At 40.4% G+C, this 27,211-nt stretch overlaps 2 protein-coding genes across 2 annotated transcripts in view; one reads left to right on the plus strand and one right to left on the minus strand.

The window, feature by feature from the left end:
* The window catches only part of cmip (c-Maf inducing protein), a 49,686-nt gene extending 36,043 nt beyond the window's left edge, over window positions 1-13,643 (plus strand). Inside the window, exons 11-21 of the mRNA XM_062420528.1 lie at window positions 895-960; window positions 3,708-3,734; window positions 3,838-3,886; window positions 4,027-4,134; window positions 4,247-4,363; window positions 5,529-5,669; window positions 7,154-7,201; window positions 7,325-7,471; window positions 7,567-7,672; window positions 7,879-7,949; window positions 9,117-13,643. Coding sequence (XP_062276512.1) covers window positions 895-960; window positions 3,708-3,734; window positions 3,838-3,886; window positions 4,027-4,134; window positions 4,247-4,363; window positions 5,529-5,669; window positions 7,154-7,201; window positions 7,325-7,471; window positions 7,567-7,672; window positions 7,879-7,949; window positions 9,117-9,170 — 934 coding nt within the window. The 3' untranslated portion in view covers window positions 9,171-13,643. The remainder of the gene's footprint in view (window positions 1-894; window positions 961-3,707; window positions 3,735-3,837; window positions 3,887-4,026; window positions 4,135-4,246; window positions 4,364-5,528; window positions 5,670-7,153; window positions 7,202-7,324; window positions 7,472-7,566; window positions 7,673-7,878; window positions 7,950-9,116) is intronic.
* Window positions 13,644-15,930: 2,287 nt separating this feature from the next.
* tgm2l (transglutaminase 2, like) lies at window positions 15,931-26,904 on the minus strand. Its single transcript, XM_062420999.1, has 15 exons — window positions 26,808-26,904; window positions 25,225-25,395; window positions 23,147-23,377; window positions 22,329-22,447; window positions 21,710-21,838; window positions 21,075-21,252; window positions 20,417-20,558; window positions 20,212-20,315; window positions 19,377-19,519; window positions 19,161-19,260; window positions 18,697-18,842; window positions 18,434-18,563; window positions 18,186-18,346; window positions 17,014-17,150; window positions 15,931-16,568 (listed from the first exon to the last, which is right to left on the minus strand). The coding sequence occupies exons 1-15, from the start codon at window positions 26,821-26,823 to the stop codon at window positions 16,388-16,390; spliced, it is 2,088 nt and encodes a 695-aa protein (XP_062276983.1). The 5' UTR covers window positions 26,824-26,904; the 3' UTR covers window positions 15,931-16,387.
* Window positions 26,905-27,211: the final 307 nt, after the last annotated feature.

Here is a 27,211-nt window from a genome sequence, read left to right on the forward strand (position 1 = left end):
TAAATGTAAATGTTTTGACACACTAGGAAATTGTCATCTATACAGTACGTTCTATATGATATATTTCTATCCTCTGGGCTCTTTTGCTCACAATAGAAAAACTAGAAGATAAGTCATTTTTGCATATCAACTTTAGCTTTATCAAATCTATTTCCTTCTTATGATTGATTTCAGCTTTCAACACAGTCTCTAAAGGTACACATCACTTGATACAGAAAACAGACCCAAGCTAAGTGTCAGTCCTCTGTATTAAGGTGAACAGAGGGATAAATTAAGAAAAAATATGCGTTAGTCATTTACACATCAGCCACACACAGTCTCCCTTTAACTGCAATGTGTGATTAGATGTGTGTGAGGTCTAGTACTTTGTATGATAGATAAACTTCATATATCTGCCTTAAACTTACATAATTTCTCATTAAAGAAATAACACGTCAACAACCCAGGAAGTGTCCTAGTTTTTCAAGGTGACATTATGTGAGTGTGTGTGTCTAAGAAACGATGAGCGTAAATGGGTTAAAGAGCCCCGAATGAATGAATGCATGAGCCTCGGTGCTGATTACTTAGTGTGAAAGTGGAGCAGCAGTGACATGCGCGTGTCCTTCAGTCTGGCCTGTAGGTGTGGTAACCGAACACGATGACCTAAAAAAGCGACAGTGTGCGTTTGTAGCGTTTTTTTGTGACAAAGACCGGTGTTACTTAACTCACAGTGATGCGATGCTGTTAAATCAACACCGTAGGCCTGCGTCATCTCAGCGCAGCTCGTGTTTCACCTGCTCCTCTTGTCTTTTGTTTCTTCGGCCTCACTTCTCGGGGGGGTTACACCCTTCTCTTTACATCACCACAATGACTCTCTTTACCTTTTCTTCTAATGACTCCGTCTGTATCTTTCAGATCGGACTATGATGACTGGAGACCTGCTCTGGCCAGCCTGCTGCAGCCCATCCCCTTCCCTAAAGAGTGAGTATTTACACATACGAACCTTACACAGTTGAGCTTTACGCATAAGTGACTTACTGTGAATGCAGCACAGAAAGAAGCTTTATTTCCACCAACATTACAAGTCTGAATCAAGGGTGTACCATTTAATATATACTCTATTTCAATTGAAAGTCCTGCTTACTTAAATTGCATTGGAGCTATAGTATTATATTTAATATCATGTTATTACATTGATGTTACTGATGCATAGACATGTGAGCAGCATTGTACTGTTGCATCTGTTGCAAAGTGGAGCATATTATACCTCATTTTTATAAAAAATGCATCAAACTTAAAAAGCTAATCATGTGTTTTTATGCTAAATCCTAATGCAGAATGTCTATTAGCTCTATAGCTAATGTCAGATGAATTTAGTGAAACTAGAAGTACAGTGCTTCCCAAGATTTAAAGTACCTCTAAATTTCTTTTTAAGTACAGTATAGCGGTTTGTTACTTTCAAAAGAAAGTAGCAGGCTCTGACTTCTCTGTGCCTTCTCCTTCACTTCTAAAGCCAAACCCTGCACGCATGTTCAGGAATTCCAGTGTAGAGGCCTCAGCTGATCTTTATATGTCCTGTGAAACTTCAATAGTTTCATAGAGTAAAGCATTAAATGAATGTAAAGTTCAGGTACAAGAATAAGAAAGAGAATCTAAGGGATTTCTTTCATTTGGTAGGAAGAATGAAGAAGTATCTCTCTTACTTTGCTCTTAACACAAGTTGTGATAGCAGTGGTTGAAGCAGTAGAAGTAGTAGTATTAGTAGTTTTAGTAGTACACTGTGTTTCAGAGGAATGTTTCAGTGTCTCATAACAGTCTAAATGCAGTTTCAGAGGCTTTTTCCAGGACAAAATTCAGAGAGAAATGCTGAATACAGCACTTTTGGTTCCAGTCCAAAAACACCAGTTCAGCCATAACCATAATGATATACTGTAACCATCAGTATCAGCCCAATTCTGCCCGCCATCCTTTGCAACTCTTTCCCTCCCTCATTTTCTCTCAGTCTCACTGTCTCTGGGGACATGTACATGTTTTTAGCAGGGGGGCCTGCAGGGGCCCGGCTGCTGACGTGGGTGAGGTACCTCACCACGTCTCCCGGGGATCGCATCATCTATCCCCAGAGGAACCCGCTGTAATTGGCTCTAAGCAGCCCCAAGCCATTTTTTGTAATCTGCCGGCTGATCCAGAGCTTCATTAGTGATGACTGGTGAACGACTTGTTGTTTCTCCAACACTGGGACTCACCTGTTTCTCACCTGCGCCACTGTTGCCTTGTCGATGGGTTCGGGCATCATTAGGAAAGGCAACAATACTCCCCAGTACACTGTAGCGGCGGAAATAATGAGTCACATTAAAGTACATACAACTATGGGGACACACGCACACACTGACACACACAGATGTGTTACTTGCACACACACACACAGAAAACAACTGCATCATTGTATATCATGCACATGTTCTGTACATCTGTATATCTGAATGCAACAGGGAAGTGAACAGTTCTCTCCTCATGTCTTCATGCCTGGACCCTTTCACAACAACAGTGTTAAAGGTGTCATGTTTTAACGCTCTCTCACTGAGAGTAGTAGATTGATATGTAGCTGGAATCAGAAGCTTAGCTTAGCAATAAAGACCACAAACAAGGCTAAAAGGCTACTCTGGCTCTGTCCAACAGTGACAAAGTCCACCACCAGTACCTCTAAAGCTCACTAATTAGCATGTTATATCTTGTTTGTTTCATCCTGATAAGAAACTGAAGTGTTTTGACTGGAAGCAGGCAAATAGCAGGGAATCCAGGAAGTTGTTGCTTCCAGGCATGACCATCTTTTATAAGCCCTGTAAAACAGTTAATAGTGTTTTTTTTATACTTTTATTTTTACGTACAGATTAAAAAAAACAACATGAAGCATTTTAATTAGTCAGCTTTTGTTAACTTTGGACTCTCATGTCAGTCCTTTCAAAATGAAGCTACTGCCAGGAGAATGGTAGCTTAGCTTAGCTTGGCTTAGCTTAGCGTAAAGACTGAAAACAGGGAAACAGCTAGCCTGATCCTGTCTGAATGCCAGGCTAGCTGTTTCCCTGTGTTTACACTCTACACGCTAAGCTAAGCTAAGCTAAGCTAAGCTAACAACAGTTTGGTATGGAAAAGTCTTAAAGTGAATAAGTATATTTCCCAAACTGTCAAACTGCTTTTTTTATTTTTTTTTTTAGCTTTTCATCATCATTACAAACACATTAATGAAACTGAACTTTATTCAAACTCTCTGAAATTCATTTTATATTGTTGTGGGGATCCAAATATGGCAACTTTAGCCAAAGGTGAACATGTGTAAAATGATCAACAACATATGTCTAACTTCTACAGCCATAAAAAAAAACAACATATTTCACCCCAGATTAGCTTCATATGGTTTTAAATAAGTGTTGGAACATGTTGCCATTATCATGGCTTAGACATCACATAAAGAGAAAAATGAAGGTCAAAATGATATCTGTTTATATAAAGATTTCTTGATCACTTTAGATTATAACTCTCCATTTCTGTCTCATAGCTAACTGCTGCTGCTAAAACCCAATTATAATGGCTCCCCACAGGGATCATTAAAATGTCGTCTAACATAACAAACAATCCATAAAAGTTCTTATGTTTGTTTCTTAATGTATTTTTGAGTGTTTTCAGCTGTAATATATCACATCTGTTTTTTTCTCCCCTCTCTCTCTCTCCAGGGCCCTTGCACATGCCAAATTCACAAAGTAAGTATCTTGGACATCATGAGCTGTTCTTCACATGTTGAGTTACATTCCAGTTTGAAAAACAACCTGACATTTGTGTCTCAATGTTTCTCCGTCTAAATAGGGAACTGAAATATGTTATTCAGAGGTTTGCGGAGGACCCGAGGCAGGAGGTGAGTGTGTGTGTGTGTGTTTGTGCATGTTTACCACTGTAGGAGCAGCTCACAGCTTAAAGAAATACATGAAGTGTTTTTGAGAGATTTTTCTTGAAAATCGACTGACAGAAAAATCATCCATGTGTGTTTTTTTCAAGGTCCATTCCTGCTTACTCAGCGTGCGTTCAGGTAAAGACGGCTGGTTCCAGCTCTACAGTCCAGGAGGAGTGGCCTGTGATGACGATGGAGAGCTGTTTGCCAGTATGGTGAGTGCACACACACACACACACACACACACACACACACAAAAGGCTTTATACAACTATTTTCACATGTACTCTGACCTGACCCTCCCCTCCTCTTCTTCTTCTCCTTTAGGTTCATATATTGATGGGCTCCTGCTATAAAACCAAGAAGTTCCTCCTCTCACTGGCTGAAAACAAGCTGGGTCCCTGCATGCTGCTGGCCCTGCGTGGAAACCAAACCATGGTGGAGGTATGTCCATGTTTGTGTGTTTATTTTCCATTAATTATTATTCTCTTTTATTCCTAAAAAAAAATGTCATAGTAGCTTGGTGCTTTATTGTGTGGTAGTTTGGTTTATTTACCATTTTATGTGAAGCCATTTGTTCGCACATTTTCTCACTGTGTAAAAGTGTATTATGAGTTTGTACTTTAAAAATATTAGTTTTAGCAGTTAGTAGTAGTAGTGTTTAAAGTTGAAGATCCCCTCACTGCATGTTTTGATATATGAAAAAAATTAATTCTTCAAAAAAAAAAAGTTGCCTCATTAAAAGCCTTAATTTTATTCCTCCTCCCTCACTGAAAAATCCAGAAGCAAGTAGTTCCAGTTCATTTCAAAAGTTTAACAGCTGGAAAAAAGATGTCTCCTCCTTTACTAAAAGTCCGTCTTCAGTGTTTGTACACTTGAGGCTTCAGGTTTCTACATCACATTCATGTAAGTTAAATACCTGACTGATGATTAACCTCCAAACTCTATGTGATGTCACAAATCCAGTTCGTCAATTAGAAACGTTCCCCCTTCAGCAGATGAGTGTGTTTCAAGTGTTAGACTCTGCACTGTGAAGCTCAAACCTCCAACCGAAGGAACAATAAACAAAACACATTTTTGAGTCAAAGGGGACTTAAAGTGAAATTAAATTTAAGCTCAAATTGACTAAATTAAAGGGTCAGTCCAGTAATTCAGTATTGCACTTTAATTAAGTTGGGGAACCCTCATGAGATAGATTTAAAAAATAACGGTCAAAATTGAGGTCACAGTATGCTGGCTTTTAGTCACATGTATGGGTCAAGCTACAAAAATGTTTGATCCTACATTTCCCATAATGCAACCAACCACTGTCATTGCTTAATTCCAGCCTGTTACATATTCACTCTTTCAAACTTCAACCCCAGTTTTTAACATAAATGTTTTATAGAAATGTGTAGCCTTCCCTGATGACATCATCAGGGTTACTTTCTCAGGCTTGACAAAACTCCTCCAGATCCACAAAATATATATTACACAGCTGTGTTCACAGGCTGAGCAGTACTCCTTGTGACAGATAAACTGAACTCTAGAAATCAGTCAAGTTTGACACAATGTTTAAAATGTGTGTGTGTGTGTGTGTGTGTGTGTGTGTGTGTGTTTGTGTGTTCAGATCCTGTGTCTGATGCTGGAGTACAACATCATCGAGAACAAGGACACCCAGCTGCAGATCATCTCCACCCTGGAGAGCACCCAGGTCGGCCTCCGCATGTACGAACAGCTCTGCGACCGACAGAGAGAGCTCAAAGAACTGGTGAGTTACCGCTCTCACACACACACACACACACACATACACATTCAGTACTTTATAAAAGTACAGAGAGGCCTGAAATGAACACAGTGCTGAACTCGTTGACGCCATGCAGTTCTTGGTAGATTTCTGTGTTGAGAACATCCTGTCCCACCTTAGTCCAAACGTCTGCCGGGTTCATGCTGCAGCATGAAAGTAAAATCACCAGTTTCTCATTACGTACGATTCTTGTGTCCTCGGTGACGCATGTGATATAATACCTAGTTGTCAATCCACAACACATTGCTGACAGCAGCTGTCACGACACAAGGTTCATTTGGGAGAATGTGTGAACAGCTATTGTACAGAGCTTGTTGAAACAGCAGGAAACACAAACAGAAAGCATAGTTGTCATCGTACAAGGTCAAGATAAGAAGGCTTTTCTCCCCACTCACATTCTTCCTTTACCTAGCCTACCTTGGTTTCATTCACTGTTGTAAATCCATCCCACTCTACAAACGAGTAAGATTGGCACACTTACAGCCTATCTGGTGGCTTGAACCCATCATATTCCACTCTTGACACATCCAGAAGAGCCACAGCAGACTTGGATCATTCTTCTAAATCCTCAGTAAACTCAGAGCGCCAGATCGTGAAAGTTGCCAGAGCCCGTCTGCTCGTGAAGTGCCGGTACAGCCGAGACCAGACACTGTAACTTCTGCTCTCAGCTCAGTCTACATGCTTCACACACTGACTCACAGCCACTTGACTCTGTCTGCAGCAGGGAGCTGTTCATTTATATGTGGAGGCTGTTGAAGGAAGCAGCCGCTGAACGTATACTCCATGCACAGTCATGCATAAACAGGAGGACACCTCATATACTTTACACATACAGTAGCACATAAAGAAATATAAATGTTAAGCAATTTTTGTACAAACAAGTATATTTGAGTATTTATGGGGCAATAATTGGTGCTGTTATAACATCAGGGAATGTGCCTTTAAACACAATTCATTACATTATAAAAACTCTTTTCTGTCTCTGTGTGTGACAAAGAAAGTCCAATTCAAACTAAATGTGGTAGTAATCATATTATTGGATGTATTTTTAAGCAGTTACAGTAATAATGTTGATTGCAGTAATAAATCTGTCTCACAAATGATAATATATGAGCTGGTTTCTTTAATGAGTTTGTAATGAGTGGTGAAATAAATGATGAATTCATGTCCGTTGCAGTTCAAATATCCTCCGGCAAACATGTTACATCATTAATGTCGTGTTAGAAAACAGGACACAAATTGACAGGAAGTGGAGGGTAACATTTGTAATATAAAACACAAACTCTTATCATTTAGTTTGAAGTGTTCACATCTCCCATTTCCTCATTGTGACATGAACGCAGCGTGCTTGTAGCTGCTCTCACACACCATCTACTGTCTGAAAATGTTCCTGCAAGGCCTTGAGGTCAGACGCCATCTTTTATTTTTTCTGTCTGTCTTCTCCTCAGCAAAGGAAAGGAGGCCCCACCCGCCTGACTCTGCCCTCCAAGTCCACGGTGAGATTACACTGACGCCTTCACTGCTGTACATGACAAGAGTTTTAAGCCTTTCTGTCCTCAGCAGCCATTATAAGACATTGTGCATTAAAACAAAACATGTTCCCCTCTCTTATGTTTTAGGATGCAGATCTGGCTCGCCTGTTGAGTTCAGGCTCTTTTGGGAACTTGGAGAACCTGAGCTTGGCCTTCACCAACGTCACCAGTGCCTGTGCTGAGCAGCTCATCAAGCTGCCTTCACTCAAACAGCTCAACCTCTGGTCCACACAGGTACACACACACACACACACACCTGCACATAATGATCCAGTAGATTTGAACTGTCAGTAATGTTCTAATGTGTGTTCTCATCTCATGTTCTTTAGTTTGGGGATGCAGGGTTGAGGTTGTTATCCGAGCATCTGGCCTGTCTTCAGGTGTTAAACCTGTGTGAGACTCCCGTCACTGATGCTGGTCTGCTGGCTCTCAGCTGTAAGAAAACACACACACACACACACACACACACACACACACACACACACACACACACACACACACACACACACACATTGTATTGTAACAAAATAAAACAAAACACCAGAATATAAGGACATGTTCAGAGTTAACATGTCAAACGTGTTAGGGATGTGAAAGTATAATGTACATTGTAGCTAATTATAACTGTCTTCCTGTTTCAGCCATGAAGAGTCTGTGCAGTCTGAACATGAACAGCACCAAGCTTACAGCTGACACATACGAGGACCTCAAGGTAAAACTACAACAGAGCTCATACCCACTGCCTGTAGAAAGCTAATGTTTAACACACTGATCCCCCTGAAAATAAAATGTATTTACGTTGGCAGTAGAATAATGGACTTGTCGACATTTGAAAAGATATAATTTTCTGTGATTGTTTATTTTAAATGGCAGTGTACAGCTGCTGTCATTGATCTGTTTTTAGCTGGTATGTTTTCAGGTGAATTCATGAGCATTACATTATGAGTGTGAAGAGTAAAGACATAGTTGGCCAAAGACAATGTTCTTTTTTTAAGACTATTTAAAAGAAAAGTCATCCAACAGGCATCCAACAAGTTTTATTTTACAGATGAATCAGTTTTGTAATGATTTTCAAAAAGGGTCCCGGGAAGGTATAGTGGTCAGTACATTTTTAATGAATTGCTAATGTAACCCAGACTGTCTGTAGTCAGTGCCCAACAAGACAGCTAAACATGCAGAAATTTTGAGTTTCATCCACAGCCAAGCAAATAAATAAATTCTGAATGGATGAATACTTCAAACCACACCAGTCAGTATTTTATATTTACAGTGATTCACATGGTTTTGTAGTATTTGAAAGGGGGATCCCTTTTAGTGATGAACTTACGGAGAATTATCGCCAATTACAGCCATAGCTATACGAAACATTTTAGCTTGTTTCAGCTCATTATTTTGTCTTTTTTTTTGTCTTAACCTCATTTCCATTTGAACGCCTCTTAGTTAGTGCTAATGTTGCTCCATGTCTGCTGGATGCATAAATAAGGAACATTATATATGAATAAATATATCAGTATAACTATCACAACTTGCTCTGCTGTCTCCAAAATGAATGAAGTCAGTGATTGCAGGTATAAATTGAGATTTTCTTCCTTGGAAACTTGATGGAAATTATTCAAAAATCTGTAAAATGTCAATATATGGAAAAAAAATCCTGATGTCTCTCGGATGGATCGGTGATTAGCTTGGTAGCTAGTTGGTGGTGCTAAGCTAAGCTACATAAATCAGCATGTCTCTATGGATTTCTGCTTATTTCTGCTGGATGCAAAAAGTAACAATAATGTGGGTGGCCCTACAGCTGGCCTTCAAACTGATTTAAATGTATTTTTTAAGGTGTTGATGCAGTTTCCATTGATACGTGTGTGTATGTGTGTCTCTGCAGGCCAAACTGCCCAACCTGAAAGATGTGGATGTCCGGTACACAGAGGCCTGGTGATCGACCACGCTCACACACACCCTCATTACATAACCAGACACACACATAAACATATGCACACCCTGCACACCGACTCAGACACATACATGAAACATTGTGTGGTGATGTCATCTCCATCGTCGTCATCATTAGACCTGGAAGTCTGACATCATGGCAGCGGGAGGATTACCTCATGTAGACCAGAACATGGTTTAAAGGAGGTTCAGATGTCATCAAACAACCCCCCTCCCCCCCCGTAGTCACCAAGAAGGAACTGTCCCTTTTTTTTCTAAATGAGAAATCTTTCTGGACCTTGTCGCTCCCCTTACTTGTAGAAGGACTTGTTTTTACTGATCAGAGGACATGCAAGGACCCGCCATGTTGTGACAAAAGGGACCCTTTTCTCTCTCCGCCTTTATCCTTTGCCCTGTCTTTCATATATGGTTTCGCATTTTTCATATAGTCATATACAGCCAGCTGTGCCCCCTCCCCCTCCCCACCACCTCCACCTGTGTGTCGCATCATGAGGAAGATCTGAATCAACCCCCCTTCGCTCCACTCATAGCCTTCCTCCGTCTGTTTTTTTCTCCCCTCTCATGCCCTCGTGCGATGAAGGCTGGATATCAGATCCACGATGTAGCTCTGTTGAACTGTTCCTCCCTCTCAGTTGTCACCCTCAACCTCTTTCAGCTCCAGTTTTCAGGTTTCTGATTCCGGCCTTTTTCAAATCTTTTCATTGGTGAAAAAAAAAAAAAAAATGAGGTGCTACCTCCGCGAGAAAAGAAGAAGTTTGCAAGACTGTGCCTATTCCTCATATACGACAAGTTCACACTCTTAAAAGGAAAAGACGAGGAGGAGAAAAAAAACAGTTTTTATCAACTTGAATGAACATATTTTTCCAGACATCTGTGCTTTCATATATTGTGTGTTTCTATATAAAAACATGCGAATATGAAGAAGACCCGCCAGTGATGAAACATTTCAGAAACATTTTCGGGAGATCTGCAGGAGAGTTTTAACAGCGATGGCAACATTTGTTCCTTTTTCATTTGTTTTCAGTGTACATACTGATGATCTCCCATTTACTATTTAATAGGACAGTTGTGTAGCAGTAGCTGGGTGGTCTGGGACTGCCTGATATTTATAAGTTGTGTCTCTAAAGCCTCCTTTACTCTGTCTCTCCTGGATTTTGTTCTGACGATAATGAAGTACCCAGTCCCCCGTTATCTACTTTCATTTTTATTTTCTGTTCTGCGACCCCCCCCTTAACACGAGAAGCCAACCCAAGAGGGCACCAGTACACGGATCTCTCTCTACCTGCCACGGCGGTAGCGTAGACCTGTGAAGTAAAGTGGGACATTCTTAAGTGGACCTGTAAAACGTGACCTATCACCAGCTGAGAGTTTGTATATTTTCATATCCTCTGCTATTTTTTTTTGGTTGTCGTTTCTTGGCTCTGACGGTTTGAAAAGAAGAAGAAAGGACATTTGCCAAACATCTTCATCAAAATTTCGTTTTTTTTTTGTTGTTGTTTTTGTGCACTTGCTTCATCAGGCCAACACGAGCTTGGTTTCTAATCAAAGCTGATGAAGTGGTGAACTTGTGGCGACCCCGCCTGTGGAGAGACACCGACACTGTTTTGCCTCCCCCCCCGCCCGCCCTGCCGCCCCCCACGTCTCCGGCCTCCCTTCTAGGGTCGGAGTGGAGTGGAGGGTCACAGCACCTCTAGTGGAGCTGTTGATGAGTTGCCTCTTGTTATCTTTCTACCTGTCACACCACCTGTTTTCAACTGTTCTGCTGTATTTATATATTGCGCCATACATAATACATGGGTGGCATTTTCAGGCTAATTCTCATCTAAAGGATGGGATGAAAAATTTACTGTACATATTCTATTACAATGGGCTATAAGGGACAAAAGTTTGGAAGAAAAAAGGCACCTTTCGGCCGTATTTGCCCGTCTACATTCCCTCAAGGTGTCGCCTGTTTATTGCGGTGACATTTCATACGATGTGGTAACTGCCCTGACACACTGCAAGTCTGTCAGTTTCCCCTCTCTGTCTTGTGTCAGTACCCTACCAAACACACACACGCACACATACACACGTCAGATTTCCACCCCTCTTTTTTCCAGTTCCAGTCAGCCTCATTCTGACTGCATCCATCCATTTTTATTTATACGTGTCCACCTCCAGATGCTCCGGATGTTTGTTCGAAACGAGGCACAAGCTGCAGCAGAGGACAGAATACCGTCCGCTCCCACACGCTTTGTTTCCTATTTATTGGGTGCCATGACAGTTTTTTCTGTTTGGCCTGTAGACTCAGTTTATGTACGGCCATCTTCAGGTCTGGCTTTAAAGACCTTGTTGCTCTCTTTCATATCCTGTATGATGTATATACGAGTGTATATAGTCGTCTCCTCCCTTACTCTCTCTGAACCATTTTTCAATCCTTCCTCCTTTCTTCTTCTTCTTCTTCTTCTTCTCCTTCTTCATCATCCTTTTTTCTGTATTTCTCTCAGCCTCCCTCCAATCGGCAGGCTGACGTTGCCTTCATCTTAACGATGTGTGTGTGGTTGTTTGTTTTTTCACACAAAGTGCACTGTAATCTAAAAAAAACGATGTTTTCAATGAGTAATATCTTTTAAGTTTCCAACTTTATTGATTTGATCACTTTAATCAATCATTTGTTTCCTGTGTTCTTGTTTAGTTGTTTTTGTTTGTTGTTGTTTTTTTTTTGCATGTATACATGTCGCTGCATCATCTGGTATTTTTATTTTGTAAGTTTGTTTTATAAAAAGGTTTGAAATATAAAGGGTGTGATCACTATCTCACTGAGGTTAAGGACTGAAATGGAGAGATCCGGTCAAACTATTTTCTTATTGGTTGTTGCCAGGATCTACCCCATGAGCCCCGACAGATGCTGTTGGTCGAGGCAGTCAGGGTTAGACTGAAGAGAAAAAAAAGCCAATACTGTCACTTTTAGACTGAAGCTGCCCTCGGCTGAGATTTTATAATGCAAGTTTGACCACTTTCATATCAATAACAGAAAATATTTCTTGTTTCCCCAAGAACTGTATTGTAATCCTGCCACATGACCATATCAGTGGTGGACCACACTGACTGACTTTTATTTTGAAATAAAGGTGCTGGTTCCACACATCAGTTTTAAACTTACTGTAGTTTGGTTTTACCCCCAAAGTTCTTTAAGTCAGGTTGTTGTAAAGGAATAATTTGACATTTGTCTTTTTTTGCTTTCTTGCTGAGAGTTAGATGTGATGATTGATACGACTCACATCTGTACACTAAATGTAAACCTACAGCCAGCCATTGGTTAGCTTAGCTTAGCTTAGCATTGCTTAGCGATACTAGAAACAGGGAAGAAGCTAGCTTAGCTCTGTCCAATCTGTCTGTAATTTCCCAACTTGGGATCAATAAAGTATATCTATCTATTAAATGATATAGCTCACTAATTAACACATCATATTACATTTTTTTTAAAGTGTAAGCTGCATAAACCGAAGCATAAAATAACTCCACTGGTTGCCTAGGATACACACTAGGAAATTAAATGATCTAGCCATGAAATATCTGGTATATAATCCACATAACACCACATTGTTTTTACACAAGAAAAACAAGCTATCACATTAGTTCATTGGTGAGCTTTAGAGTTGCTAATAGGCTGAGTCTTTATGCTAAGCTAAGCTAAGCTAACCAGCTTCTTATTTAACGTACATGAGTGAGGTATCAATCTTCTCATCCAACTCTCTGCAAGAAAGCAAATGAGCACATTTTCCAACATGTTAAACTGTTACTTTAAAAAAAGGAATAAGTGGGCAGGATTGGGGAAATCGCATCACTGAACACATCTGACAGTTTTTTGGCCATGACTGTGAGCCAGGGGGGCCAGCATGTTGAGATTACAACGGAAGTTTTTTTTTTATTTTTTATTTTGTATTACTGTAGAAGATGTGATGGTTGGATAGAAAACGCCTCTTCTGTTGTGTCATGTCTCCGTATCCTGTGGAGCTCACTGTGCTTTGCTTTTGGTTCCCATCCTGATCCCTCCCCTCTTTGTCTGTTATTTCTCAGATGTTTTTTACTCCTCACAAACTGTAAAGAGTTTCTACCATTGTCCAAGTTGTGTACAGCTGTGCTCGGGTCTTAACAGTTGTAATGGAAGGAGCAGGGTCAGATATGGCAAATCTGACAGACTGAAAAAAAACAAAAAAACAATGACTCATGATTCCTTTGTAGTAAAAAATCTTTTTTGGCAGCTGGAAAAAGGGCGCCCATCATGTTTTTCTCTCTCTTTTTCAGTCTTTCTCCACATTGATCTGCTTCTCCTGCTGGGTTATTATTATTATTATTGCTGCTGCTGCTGCTCTGTGGCTGTTGTAATAAAAATACAAAAGATCTTCAACAGGAAAAATAACAACTATGATGTGAAATAATTTCAATCAAAATTAAATTGTCTGTGAATATGTTTCAACTGTGTGTGGCATGTGTTCTTTTCTGTGCTGTCAAAAGACAAACGTCATGATTAGACAAAGCCACAATCCTCTCTTTCACTGATAACTTCACTGATGTATATATCATATATTTCAGTTTTACATAATGCATGTTGGTTCAGCAAATCATTGACTATTCTCTAACAATACTGAAGCATAAATCTATACTTTAACCATAGAAAATGCAACAAAATCAAATGTGTAAATCATGAACTGAACATAAAACACTACTTTATTTGATGCACTTTTAAAATGATTTTTACACCGTTTAAAATACCATGATTTATTTCCCCCTGCACTAAACACCTGGTATGATCCTTACATTTGTCTACACATCAAAAAACCCATAAATGATTTTTTTTTTTTTAAATGTACAAATGATTTCCCCTTTCTTTACACATTAATTTGAAATATGTGATGAATTCCATAAAATCAACTTACCACAAATACCACATCACACTTGTGTAAATTGTATACTGGACCACCATTGGCTTCTAAAGGAGTTGTGATGCCCCAAATCCTGCTTGTAGGTCCACGTGTTAAACTGAGAATTGATGCGAGTATAGAAAAACTCATCATTCTGCACAGAGAAGCTCAAACAGTAAAGGACAAACAAAAAGTGAAGGAACAGAAACACAACACATTTTTGAGTGGAGGACTTTAAAAGTGTGAGAATGACAGGGAAAGCACTTCATCACTCTGACAGTAGAGTGTGGTGAACAACAGCTGTATATGAAGCACAGTACTGTACAGTCTTGCCTGCGACCCCATTTCTGGATTCACGATTTTGACCTATAATATATACATCTATCAACAACATTATGATTTTCAAAGGGTGACTGTCATTGTTTTAAGTGCAAAAGTTCTTTGTCAGAAGTGGGATTCGAACCCACGCCTCCAGGGGAGACTGCGACCTGAACGCAGCGCCTTAGACCGCTCGGCCATCCTGACATACTGCTCTATGGAAAGACACTTCATTAAAAAAGATCTTCTATGCATATATACTGCTTTTGATGTTTTATTTAATTATGAATGAGTTTATAGCAGCAGAATATATAATTATTTACCATAATTACGTGTTTTTGTATGTCGTATGACGTTGGCAGAGCTGTGAATCCAAGAACAGCGACTTCACTTTCAAACATGGCTCTCTGGCTCCCTCTGCTGTTATTTTTATGGTACAATTTACTAGCACGATTGAAATTGTTGATGAACTTTGGTAAATGATTTTTGAAAGCAGCTTCCAATACCCATAAAATCTGCACCCAAAACTAGGAAAACAGACAACAGAAGACAAATGGTCAGACTGGTAACAATCACACATGCAGTCGTATAATTATGTTCATACTAGAATCTCCCGATGAATGAAATAGGTGACTATTGACACGACCTGGCTCAAAAGCCGTATCAAAACAGAGGAAGCACACGGTTTAAGAGGTACCAAAGAAATGTTTAATTTATTTACAATAATCCAAAACGCTAAACTGAATATGCAACAAAAGAATAACTGAACAAAAGCGTAACTCCAACAGAACGAAAAGGTGCTGCTGTCCTCAGAAAGAGAGAGCAACCAAATGAGAGACAGGGCTTTTATCATCCCCCACACGACACTGGCCAGGTGTACGTAGTTGTCTCCAATCAGAGCCCCGTGCTTCAACCAATCAGGATCTAAGGAGAGAGACACAAAGAAAGAGAGAGACACACCAGAGTGCCCAGCACAGGCCCAAAAGACATCCAAAGGGGCTGTGACACTATCTTCACTTTGCGCTGCTGCAAGTAGCAGCACGTGGATATTTATCAGTCTCTGCAACGTAGGTCCTTTTAACCATCCTGGAGGACCAGTGTGATATATTTAGTGACACTATGTTTTTAGTTTTCTGTTCTTCGACTGATGGGAGTCCCTGTCCTGTAGCTGCAATTTAAAGGTTTGTTGCAGTCTCAAACCATAACTTAACACAGACATCAATGTTCTGAGATATAATAAAAGATCAATATGACCAAATCAATAAATATAAAAACTTTATTGGAAGCATACTGTCTTTATGTTTCATATCAGCTTAACATACATACACATTATGCATAAATATCATGATTAGCTAAAATGACAATGTTTATTCCAATCACATATTCTCTAAAAGTGGATTGGAGACAGTGCAAAAAGGTAATCAAGTAAAAAAAAAATGTATAAAAACATATTTAGAGTGATAAGATACTTTTGAGCAATGTACACATAACAAAGCACATAACTTTATTATGTTACATAAAAAAACACCTCATGACTGAGGGCCCTGTTGCTTTTCATTCTAGTCATGTCATTATCAGCGACCAAAAACTAGCAATGATTTGGACCAGGAGGACACAGGATGGGACAAACACAAATTTGGCAATTCAGTTAAGTAAGAAATTCAAGAAATGAAATGCCACTGAGGGGAAAATGTAAACCAAAAGCACAGAATCTAAACAGTGTTTAAATATTTGCCATCTAGAGGCTATTAGCTGGTTTGTTTGTGAGCATATCCAAGTGGGCATCTTTTCCCAGGCATGATCATGTAAATAAACGAATCTGCTTATACCCTGCGACCCTGTGATACACGACTGCTGCTTTCATTTGGGCAGTTATAACATTTCTTTACACATTCACACAAGGGAAGTCCTATCTTCACATTATCACATTATCACATAATCACATTATCTCACAATATCGGATATGCCTGTTTCATTTAGCTCAAAAGTTTCCAATAAAATCCCATGATCCGTTGTATCTTTTATGGACAACCACAGTGGCGGCTCCCTTCACGTCCTTCAGCCTGTCAGAGTCAAAGTCCACCACGAGCTTCCTCACTCCGGTCCGTATGGGTTTAAAGGAGAGCTTGACAGACACTTTCTGGCCCGGAGCAATATCATCACTGAAAGAGAAAAGAGAGAGATGAATATGAATTGGGACAGCGGAGATGATAATGAGGAAGGAGCCTCTGGGGGACATAAATGGAGCTAAAGTTATGGAGAACATGAACAATGAATGTGTATTTTATTTAGCTATTGAGAGCCAGTCCTGAACAGAGCCATTGATCAAGTGACCTGTTTGAGGACTAGGAGTCATCCTCGTGTGACCAACTTCAATAGCAACCAACCCACGATGTATTAATAGTTTATTTCACTCTGGATCTAGGTGTTACACCACAAGACCAGCTGACCAACCAACTGCCCAAGACCTACACTGTTAGCTTGACTACAAAAACTAGTTTTTGAATTGGAAACATCCATTCTATGCATGTTATACTGTATATGCAGTGACATAAGGAATTTGTATCACTACACATGGCTCATGAAGGTGATTGCCTCAGTACTTACCCAACTAGGACCTCAGTGGCAGACAGTAGGCCGGCCCCCTCCACTGTGAACATGCCACCCTTCAGTGGGACTGGTAGAGGGTTGGTGAAGGAGATGTAGGCTGTCGATAGCTCGTATACAACGGCCTTCCCATTCAACTGTAAAACAGACAGAAAATAGTTCTCTATTCGACTGGGAGTATATGAGGGTACAAATAACAGTGTCCAAACTCAAACCTTAAAATCCCAGACCAAGAGACCAAACCTACAGACTGAGCAGTGCTACACCCAGGAACTACATTGGAGGAACTGCATATACAGTAGATGCTGGTTCCTCCATTCAAACTGCAGGTGAGGTCCTTAAATCCTGGAATAATTTCTAAGGCTTTCAGAAATAGGCTTCAGCTGATTGTAAAAACAGCCTGGTGTGGTTATAGAGGAATATTCAGAAAGCTGAAATTTTGATCAAAACAGCCCTCACTGGATATTTATACCCAGCCAGTATATCCATGTGGGCCCTATAAGGATTACATTTGGGCTGCAAATATGAGTCCCAAGTGAGTTTGTCTGCAGTTTCCATGGAGGCCCCACCTGTGTTTGCCCATATGGCCTTCAAGTGGGTTCTGACTGGGTTTCAGGTGGGGCCCACCTGGGTGAGTTACACGAGACCCATCTAGGCCCCATATGTTTGCCCATACTGGGTCGAAGTGGGATCAGAATGGACCTTAAATGGGGCCCATTTAGCCAGCCCACATGGGCTTCACATGTGGGGCCCACACATTTTGCCCAGTTTATGCCCATGCCCGCTTAGCCCACTTACATCCCTTATGGGGCTCATACAGTCAGCCCACGTGGGCTTCATATGTCGGGCCCATAATACTGAAACCATGTGGGACCCGCAAAATTAGCCCAGTTCAAGCCCATGCACACTCATTACCCATGTAGCCCACATTTAACCCATGTGGGACCCACATGGACATGCTGGCTGGGTAATTACACATTTCCTTTTTTTCAGTGACTGCCTAAACCTGGAGAAAACTAGTGAATCTGTTAAATTCTTAAATACCGTGACATGGAGTGTTTGAAATCAGATTAACTGCGCACTCAAAAAGTTCATAGTTTCATTTTAAGTAGTATTCTGAGTAAGATCACATCTGCAACCATGACTTCTGTGCGCACACAGTATGTACGCACCTGGACAAGGAGTTCAGGCATGCTCAGTGGTATGTTGGTCATGGCCATGATGGGTTCATTCGCCCCTGGAGCCTCTAAGAGCGCTTTCACCCTGATCAGATGCTGCTCAGAGACACACCTCACATAGTCGTCGTATCGCAGACGCAGCACTTCCCTGTGGGCTGAACACACATGCACACACACATTAAAGAGGGTCATAAAACATGTGCTTCTGCAAACAGTAAGAACGGTTTATTTGAGCTACGAACCTTGGTGAGCTGGTACACTGACAGTGATAGTTTTTCTCTGGCACTCCCCCCGGTGGAGGGAATTGTAAGTTACAGCCAATGCCAGCATGGTCAGCTGAGCATGAGCATCTTTTTCTCCATTGTTTTTCACCTGCAGACAGAATCAAATCAGGATTGGATGGATAGGAGAAAAAATGTCTGATACACACCGGACAACAGCAGCCCCAAATGTATAATTTCATCATTTCATCCATTAATTCATCTCAAGTCTGAGCACTCCTTACCTCAACAATCACATCAAAGTCTGTCCCAAATACAGGCTTAGCGTGCTTTATTGTCATCTGCAGTTGTACTGGTTCTGCAGTCCCATTGGTCGGCTCGGTGACTGGTCGTCCTGCCTTCTCATAGACTTCTCTCTCCTTGGTGGAGCCTGGGGAAAAGACATTGGTCCGTGACAACAAATCCTAATCACTAGTCTAAACAGATGACTATGAGCAGATATTTCACAAGATAAAAAGAGGAAGAGGACTTAATGTGATGAAATGTTGCAACTCGGGGTGTCCATTACTTGTATGTATTGTCAAAAGTTACAAGGTAAAAATAAGTAATCAAAAGAAACTTACAATGAGAAAGTCACCATAGGAAGAACATTAAACAGTACAAGGCTACAAAGCTCTAGTGAATGCTTATACTGAGCTAATGGGATGTGATTAGAATTACTATGGATGCTCTCTACTTTCCAACTAACCTTCAGGATATTTGTACTCTTCAGTCACATCTTGTCTGTGGTTGCCATAAACACTCTTGGTGCTGATGTTCCTTCCCACGGTACTCTGGTCCACTTTGATCTGTAACCACAATGATAATCATCCTTATCTTTAATGTGGCTATCAAATCTTTTTAAAAACTCCAGACTTTTCCACTTGAGCAAATGTGAAAGTCGGTCAAAACATAAATCGATCACCTTCTGCCGTTGGCCATCTGGGTGGACGATCCAGTAGATGATGTCAGCATTCACCTCAGCGAATACAAACGGAGCGTCGTACTTCACTGCCAGATTTCCCTCCTTGATGGCTTTCACTGGACACGGACCACAGCAAAATACACCTGAGGAGAGGAAATTCATTTAGTTAGGGATTTAGCATTTCTACGTGGAAAATGAATGTCCGCCATGTTTTCACGTTGTTATACGTCTAGGGTGCAAATAGCTGAGCTGTGTGGCCGAGGCTATTTGTACCAGGGGTGCAAATAGACACTATAGTGATGCATCTGTGTCTGCAAATTGTTTGCTCAGTCATGGTCTTCCTTGAAATTTAAAATATTTTTATCTAAGTTGTGGTGCGTGCATATAAAAAGTCAGTAAGTTAGGTTAGGTAGTAAGTTAAGTTTACTGGTTCGGATGACCAGTAAAATTTCATAGAACATCAGAATGTGGGCCATTTTGTGACAGAAGCGCCATCTCCTGGTCATACCCTGTATTACAATGAATAGGTGGGTTTACAGGAAAAGATAGACACGCCCAGGAGAAGGAGGGGGTTGCTCAAGCGCTGGGAGTCGGCTGGGAGTCGGCTGCCATTCAGCTGGCTTTCAGCTTGAATGGGAACTTTGAAGTGGCTACTACTGTATATCATTAGATAGTTGGCATAGTGACAAGAAAACAGTTTGGTCATCAGGTTAGTAAGACACACAAACAAGCTTTGAATCAAACATTCCACCACAATATGATACCATAGAAAGCCGGCAATGACCTAAAAAAGAGATGTGAACAATAGAGATAAGGTTCAAAATGATAAATATACCATCACTCAGTTCTTGAGGGGTGGGATCCAAAACCTGCCAGCCGTCATTTCCCTTGGGGAGATCCTCTCTCCTCATCCAGGACTCGACCCAGCAGTGGAAGTTCCTAAAATCACGGAGAGATTTTAACATTTTACTTGATAATGTAATTAACTGCTAAATTGTCCTCTTCAAAATCTGTGTGTGTGTGTGTGTGTGTTGTCTTACCAGCTACTGTCGCTCCTGCCTTCTCCGTTAAAGGTCTCCAGTTTTTCATTCAGCAGGAGGTCAAAAGAGAGGTTTCCATCAACATCATGAGCAGAGCTGAAGTTGGTAATAAGGCGTGTTGGGATCCCCAGACAGCGGAGCACTGTAAAGATAACACACATCAGTCAAGTGCTGTGAACTCAACTTCAAGCTGAAGCCACCCAGTACAACCACAGTCTGATCTGCCAGCCACTGAGCAGCTCCACTGGTGCAGGTGGGGTTAAGGGTTTTTTTTCATGGTCACCAGTGGTGGTAATGAGGTAGGTGCAAGTGCTGCTTTTTTTCACTTTCCCCACCCAGATTCATCCTGCCACTCAGGGGGACTGAACCAGAGACCCTATGGTCACAAGCTCGCTTCTCTGACCTTTAGGCCACCACTGCCCCAAACATCTAAAAACATGTAAAGTCTACAGAACACATTTTAGGATACCTCTGACTAGCCTATATTGAAGACAACCAGCCCAAATAGAAAAGAGAGAGAAAAGATAGCAAATATTCTGATCTTTGCTGGATCAGTATATTGACCTTAAGTGGATCTGTATTCTGATGCATGTTTCAAGATTCCCTGATGACATTTTTGTCAAGAATCATGCAGCCGTGAAATCTGTGAAAGCCTCACCTGTGCAGGCGACACCAGCAAAGACCCAGCACTGGCCGTATTTGACGGCCCTGGCCCCGGCCTTGCTCCACTGCTGGAGGATCGGCACGCTGCCGGTCCATCGAAAGGGGGCAACTCCATCAGAGTATGGCTCTTGCCAGCGACCAGCCACCACACCCTTGTCACCGTTGGCGTTCACCTGGACGGGTAGAGACAACAGCTGTGAATCACTGCATGAAGCAACATTTAAATATGAGAATGTTTTATGAATTTTCCTACCAATACATTGTGTTTTATAGGGTGAGTAAGACTGTAATGTAAGAACCATGTTGATATGATATGACATGATATCATACAATATGATACATTACAATACCATACCATACCATACTATACCACACCATACCATATCATACTATACCATACCATACCATGTAACATGATATGATATGATACCATACCATACCATACCATACAATAGGATACAATACCATATGATACGATATGATATCACCATTCTTAAAGGATTTCTTTTAAGGATTTTGTGCATCAGTAGATGGTTTGGACAGGGAACTAAGTAAGTTCCTCTTGTCAATGTTTTTCTTGTACTGTTGCTGTCAGTATTGTTTTAAGAAGTGAGTAGAAGAGATTGTCACCATTGCAGTTATTATCCTTCCGACATAGACAGGGTCGAATCTGCGCTCCATGTCCATCTCTGAGTTTTTCAAGGCATCGTTGGAGTTGTCCAGGACTTCAAAACAGATGTCCATCACAAAGTCCTCAAACTGAGAGAGTAACAGGGAGATCAAGAGAAAACATGAGAGAGGAACAAAGAAAAGACTATTTGTGGAGCAGTAAAGGCTTCTAAAAACACATTTCAAGCTACATATGTTTCCCATTGGTCATTCTATGTGTCTTACACCAAATCCTGTCTGTCTATCTGTTAGCTTCTCTGAAACACACACTTCCTGCCTGTTCATCTTCCTCTCTGCCCTCTCAGGAGTCTGTGAAGGGACAAGCCCATGTTTGTGTGGTTTGGTTACATTCTGACACCTCCTGTCCACAAGTTCTCTCTGTCCAACAAACTGATTTCCAGATCCAGCCGAAGCCCCCGAGTGTCCGCTGTCACACTACTGTGACAGTTCACACAGGTTCACCTACTGGCCCGACAGACACAGACTCAACCCGTTCACACAACACACACACATACACAGTTATGTGTGTGTGTGTGTGTGTGTGTGTGTGTGTGTGTGTGTGTGTGTGTGTGTCACTTACCTGTCCATAATTCCAGGGAATGCTTCTGATGTGATCCCAGGCTCCCATGTAAATGATTCCGTCTTCATTCATAACATACTCCTGGAGCAGGCTCTCATCAGGGAGGTACACCACATCATCTGGTACACACACACACACGCACGCGCACACACACACACACATAATTAAAACACACAAAAAACTATGACGATGGAAATCCAAACAATAACGTTCAGCACAGATTAAAACTACTGCAGACATTTTGTGTCCTATGTGTTCCATACTTTTAACTATGGATCAGCTGTTGCATTTACAGGAAACAAAAGCAGCCAACAGGCAGAAGCAACAACATTGATTATGAATGATCTAATATAAATTCTTTGAGTGTTTGACGGGGTGACAGTTACAAAAACACAACACGTCATTTTGATGACGCTGGTGGAAAACGGTGTCTCAGAGTGACATTTGAAGCTCCCACAAATGCTTAGTTGGGTTGATATGAGGTGACAGGGAACTGGAATTGTTGCATGATTTATTTCTTTGTCATGGGAGCACCAAACAGTTGAAGTGATTAGGGTAGAACCCCCTGCAGCTCTTGCTCGTAATGGAATTCAGCCAATAAATCCGGGAGAAAACACATCCAGTTTGTTCTGCTTTTTGTTTCTAAGACACTGAATCTAACCATAAGTCCACTAGTGTGATTATGATATTGAGTGCAAATGAAAAATGTGAGGGGCTGCATGATAAAGTTTAAAAGCTGCAGTGTGTGAATGCATTTAGTCTGACCTCTAAAAGAGAGCAAATAGCAGAGAGTGAATGCACTGCTTGATTTTTTTTACCTTTGCACCAAGGGTTAAAGAGCAGGTGGAAACTGATTTTGTCGTTCTTCTCCAAAATGCGTCCGTCAGGTGACATCACCAACACAGACAGTTGGTAATGGCCAATGATAGCGTCTGCTGGACTGTGCAGAGTCAGCAGCATTTCATCCTGAGCTCCCTGCTGGTTAAACCACCACTTGTCTCCGGTCCCACGCTCCTTCTGAACCTTGATCACAACCTCCTCTCTCTTCCCTGTGGAAATACATGAGAAAATATTTATATAATTCAGTAAATGGTTTGCTGTACGATCAATACATTTCTTGCTTTTTATCTGGGGCAGCATCACATTTCTATTGTATCAGTTTCTTCAGCTTTTAAAAAACCCTTTTTTACCCAGCTGAAGTTTTACAATCCTAATTTAGCTGTTCATTATTAAAGAAGGCTGGCGGTACAACAGTTTTCTTATTGTTAGAAACTCCCACAAAAAGACAAAAACCAAGAATAAACTAACCCTTCTGACATGTATTTCCTGTGTGGCCAAAACCTGCTATTACTTATCTCTCAGTGCCAAAGAGCTAAGAGAGTGAATGAGTGACAGCATCATGATGAACACAGACACAGAGCCAATAAATAAATGTATTTTTATACCAATAGTTTACTACTTACTATAAAGTTACATTATATGGTGGTTATTTGCAAGAGAATAGTACACTCTACTTGTGTTGCTAAGTGTAAATTGGAGCCTGATCTCTCAGAAATACGTGACAGGGGCACGACTTCTTAACACTGAATTTCGTGATGGGGACACGTAATGTGTCAAATTTACGTGTCCCCATCACTGAATCATCTTTCGTGGTGGACACAGGGATTCCCCGGTTCAACAACGTCACGTAGTGGGTGGTAATAATACGGTTTTCTAATCTATAAATCTTTTATTTAATCGTTATTTTTAATAGTCATTTAACTGAATTTATTATAGTGCATTAAATACGATTTTTTTGTTGTCTAAAAAACAGGTAGTGTATGATATAACTGTCATTTTGGTGTAATGAGGTAAGATATTATATTTATTACCGCTGGACTTTACCTTTATGTTATTAAAAAGGGAGATACTGTCCTCTTTTAGTATTTTACCACATGAATAAAAATATAATCAATAGTTTTATAGGCTGTTATTAGAATGAACCGGGGAATCCGTGTGTCCATCACGAAAGAGGATTCCCATTGATTTTACATTGGTATTGTTTCCGTGATGGTGACACGTAAATTTGACACATTGCGTGTCCCCACCACGGAATTCCGTGTGAAGGGGTCGTGTCCCTGTCACGTATTTCTGTGAGATCAGGTTGGTAAAGTGACCTCAATGACTTCTAGTTTTGATTATGCCTCCTGTGACCCTGCGTCCTCATATGGGGACATTACAGTTTGAGTTTGCTGGACTTTATACCTCCTTTTGCTGAACTTTGACCTGTTGTCCTTGTTCGTACACACTTTTTTTGCACCACCTAGTGGTAGCAAAAGTAAAATACATCAAAACGAGATGGCACGCATCTTGGCCAAGTCAATCAACAGCTGATCCCCAGACAAAGGTGGACCAGGTACAAAACCTTATCAAATTCTATGGTTGAAACTTGTTTATTTATGTTTAATTGTGTTTGTAGTTTGATATGTTATACAAATTTGACTAATTTTAGCAATAGCAACAAGCTACGTCACTGCTAATCAGGAAGCAATCATTAGAGGACATTGGGATTTTATTATCATTCTTACAAAAGGAAAGTGTACATGTAAGGAAATATATAGTTTTATACACTGGTGAATTCATTGTGTTTTACAGTAAAATGAACCCATTGTCCCCATATGAGGCGATTTGTTTTTTTTAAACTACTTCCTGTTCTATGAAAATGCTTATTTTTTGTAGCTACCTATCAGGTCCTACTGATTCCAAATATCTAGAGTTTTATGACAATGCAAATTTCAGTCTGTATTCAAATCAGAGTGACAAAGAGGCTGCCTTAGTGAAGTTGCATTAGAACACTATCAGACTATTGAATTGCTGACACCAGCCTCCAGTAGCTGCCAGGTGTGGCTGTACTCACCAAGGTGCAGGACCAGTTCCAGGTGGTGTCCGGGGGGTAGAGAGTCAGAAAACTGCAGGGTTATGGAGAAAGCTTGACCCCTACGGACAATCAAGCGCTTCCGATCGATGTCCCTGGTGTGGTGAGCCAAGTTGTTTTCATCACTTCTCAGATCTGCAGCAGTAATCAAACCTAACAGGCAAAAAAAAAAGACAAAGTTCAGCTGTGTCAGCTAAATCTGCCTGTGGTACACTGTCCTGTTGCCTCACATTGTCATTACACATGTTCTTTAATTTTGGGAATAGCAGTCATTTGCTCTCTTGGTGAGAGCATAAAGACTAGAAATGTTTGATTTTATTTAATCTGTATAAAAACGGATGCTTTTCCTGTTGATTAGTGAGCTTTGGAGGTGCTTGGATAGAGTAGATGTTTACCCATTTCCAGTCTTTAAGCTGAACTAAACTAATCTCCTTTGGGCTTGATATTGTACAAGGATTAGATTGCCATCTAAGTATATTTCCCAAACTATTCCTTTTAACTAATTGTAAGGAATGCGATAAATTTGTATTATATAGCCAAGTCAGTGTACTGCAGCATTACTGAATCCAGGTTTAAACTCTGTTTTGTTGTTGTTGTTGTTTAAAAAAAAAAATGTAGCCTCATTCAACCTGATCCCTGACTCAAAACGTGTCCCTATATATTTGTCTGAGGAATTAGGATGTGTCATATCACACCCAAGTGTCAAATCATACATCAGCACATTTTTCACACAAAGCGTAAAATCCCACAAGATATGTAGACTGTAGGACTGGGCGATATGGCTGAAAACTCTATCACGATAATAAAGGTGTTTCATATCAGTCCATATCGATAATTCTTTATTTTTTATGACCTATTTAAAATAAGGACCAGGGGGGAAAAAATATTAAATTTAAACACTTATTGATAACTTAACCTTCCTCTGATTTTAATCACCTCAGTTATCAATCAAGACAGACAGGGAAAAGAAATGTCAACACAACCATGAAAAACACTCAAATAAATAAATGTACACATAAGTCTGAATAACAGTTAATGTCACAATGAACAATAATCTCTTTATATTAAGGTACAAAAATAAACATTAAAGAAATGCTTAACAATGGTGCATAAAGTGTTTTTAAAATATGTGCAAAGTGTTAATTGTAAACATAGAAATTAAATATTGCAACAATATTATAGGGATGACTGTTGGTGCTTTCACAAAATATTTACACAATGAGATTTTTGATAAATAATCATCAGTAATGTGGATATAATGACAGAGTGGGTAAAAAGGCCAATAATATAACAGCTAGAACAGTCTGGTAAGTTCAGAACATTACATCATTTTACTGTAATGCTGCATTTAAAACCAGGAAAAGAAACAATTATGCTGTAGCCCGATATTATGATATCCAAATTCTAAGACAATATTCACTCTCATATCACGAAATCGATATAATATCGATATATTCCCCAGCCCTAGTAGACTGTAAGATAGACTATAGATAGATAGATAGATAGATAGATAGATAGATAGATAGATAGAGAAAGTGCAAAGAAAGATAGAAAAAATCACTTACTTTTGTGGTTGGCCATTGCAGATCTTTGTCTTCGTGTGATAAAATGTTGCTCTGACCGTCCTCCAGTGTCTTCACACTCTTCTTTTCACACTTGGTCTCCATCACAGTCTTGTATTTATACAGCTCAAGACTGACCCTCCCACCTCTCCGAAACACTCTCACTCACTGTTACTCACATCACCTCTTTTTTCGACCTCTGACATCACTTACCAAAAACCTGCAGTCCTATGTGGGTGTATGTACGCTTGCGTGTTTGTAAAGTGTGCACGTCAACTCCTGTGACACAGAGTGCTATTCCAGCTAAAAGAGTGACATTCAGTCACGTCCTCTCTTATCGGACTCCTACTAAAGTAAATATGCAACAGTTGGGCTGCTATCAAACCTCCCACAACGTTATACATAAC

Source organism: Scomber scombrus, chromosome 6 (genome assembly GCF_963691925.1).
Source record: "Scomber scombrus chromosome 6, fScoSco1.1, whole genome shotgun sequence".
NCBI classification, from domain to species: Eukaryota; Metazoa; Chordata; class Actinopteri; order Scombriformes; family Scombridae; genus Scomber; species Scomber scombrus.

What these genes read in the sequence shown, in the direction of transcription:
- tgm2l (XM_062420999.1), bottom strand. An exon ending in GAAGGATAATAACTGCAATG is followed by an intron (nt 21,253 to 21,709) that starts GTGACAATCTCT and finishes CTACCCGTCCAG; the next exon opens with GTGAACGCCAACGGTGACAA. An exon ending in CAGATGGCCAACGGCAGAAG is followed by an intron (nt 19,261 to 19,376) that starts GTGATCGATTTA and finishes TTGTGGTTACAG; the next exon opens with ATCAAAGTGGACCAGAGTAC.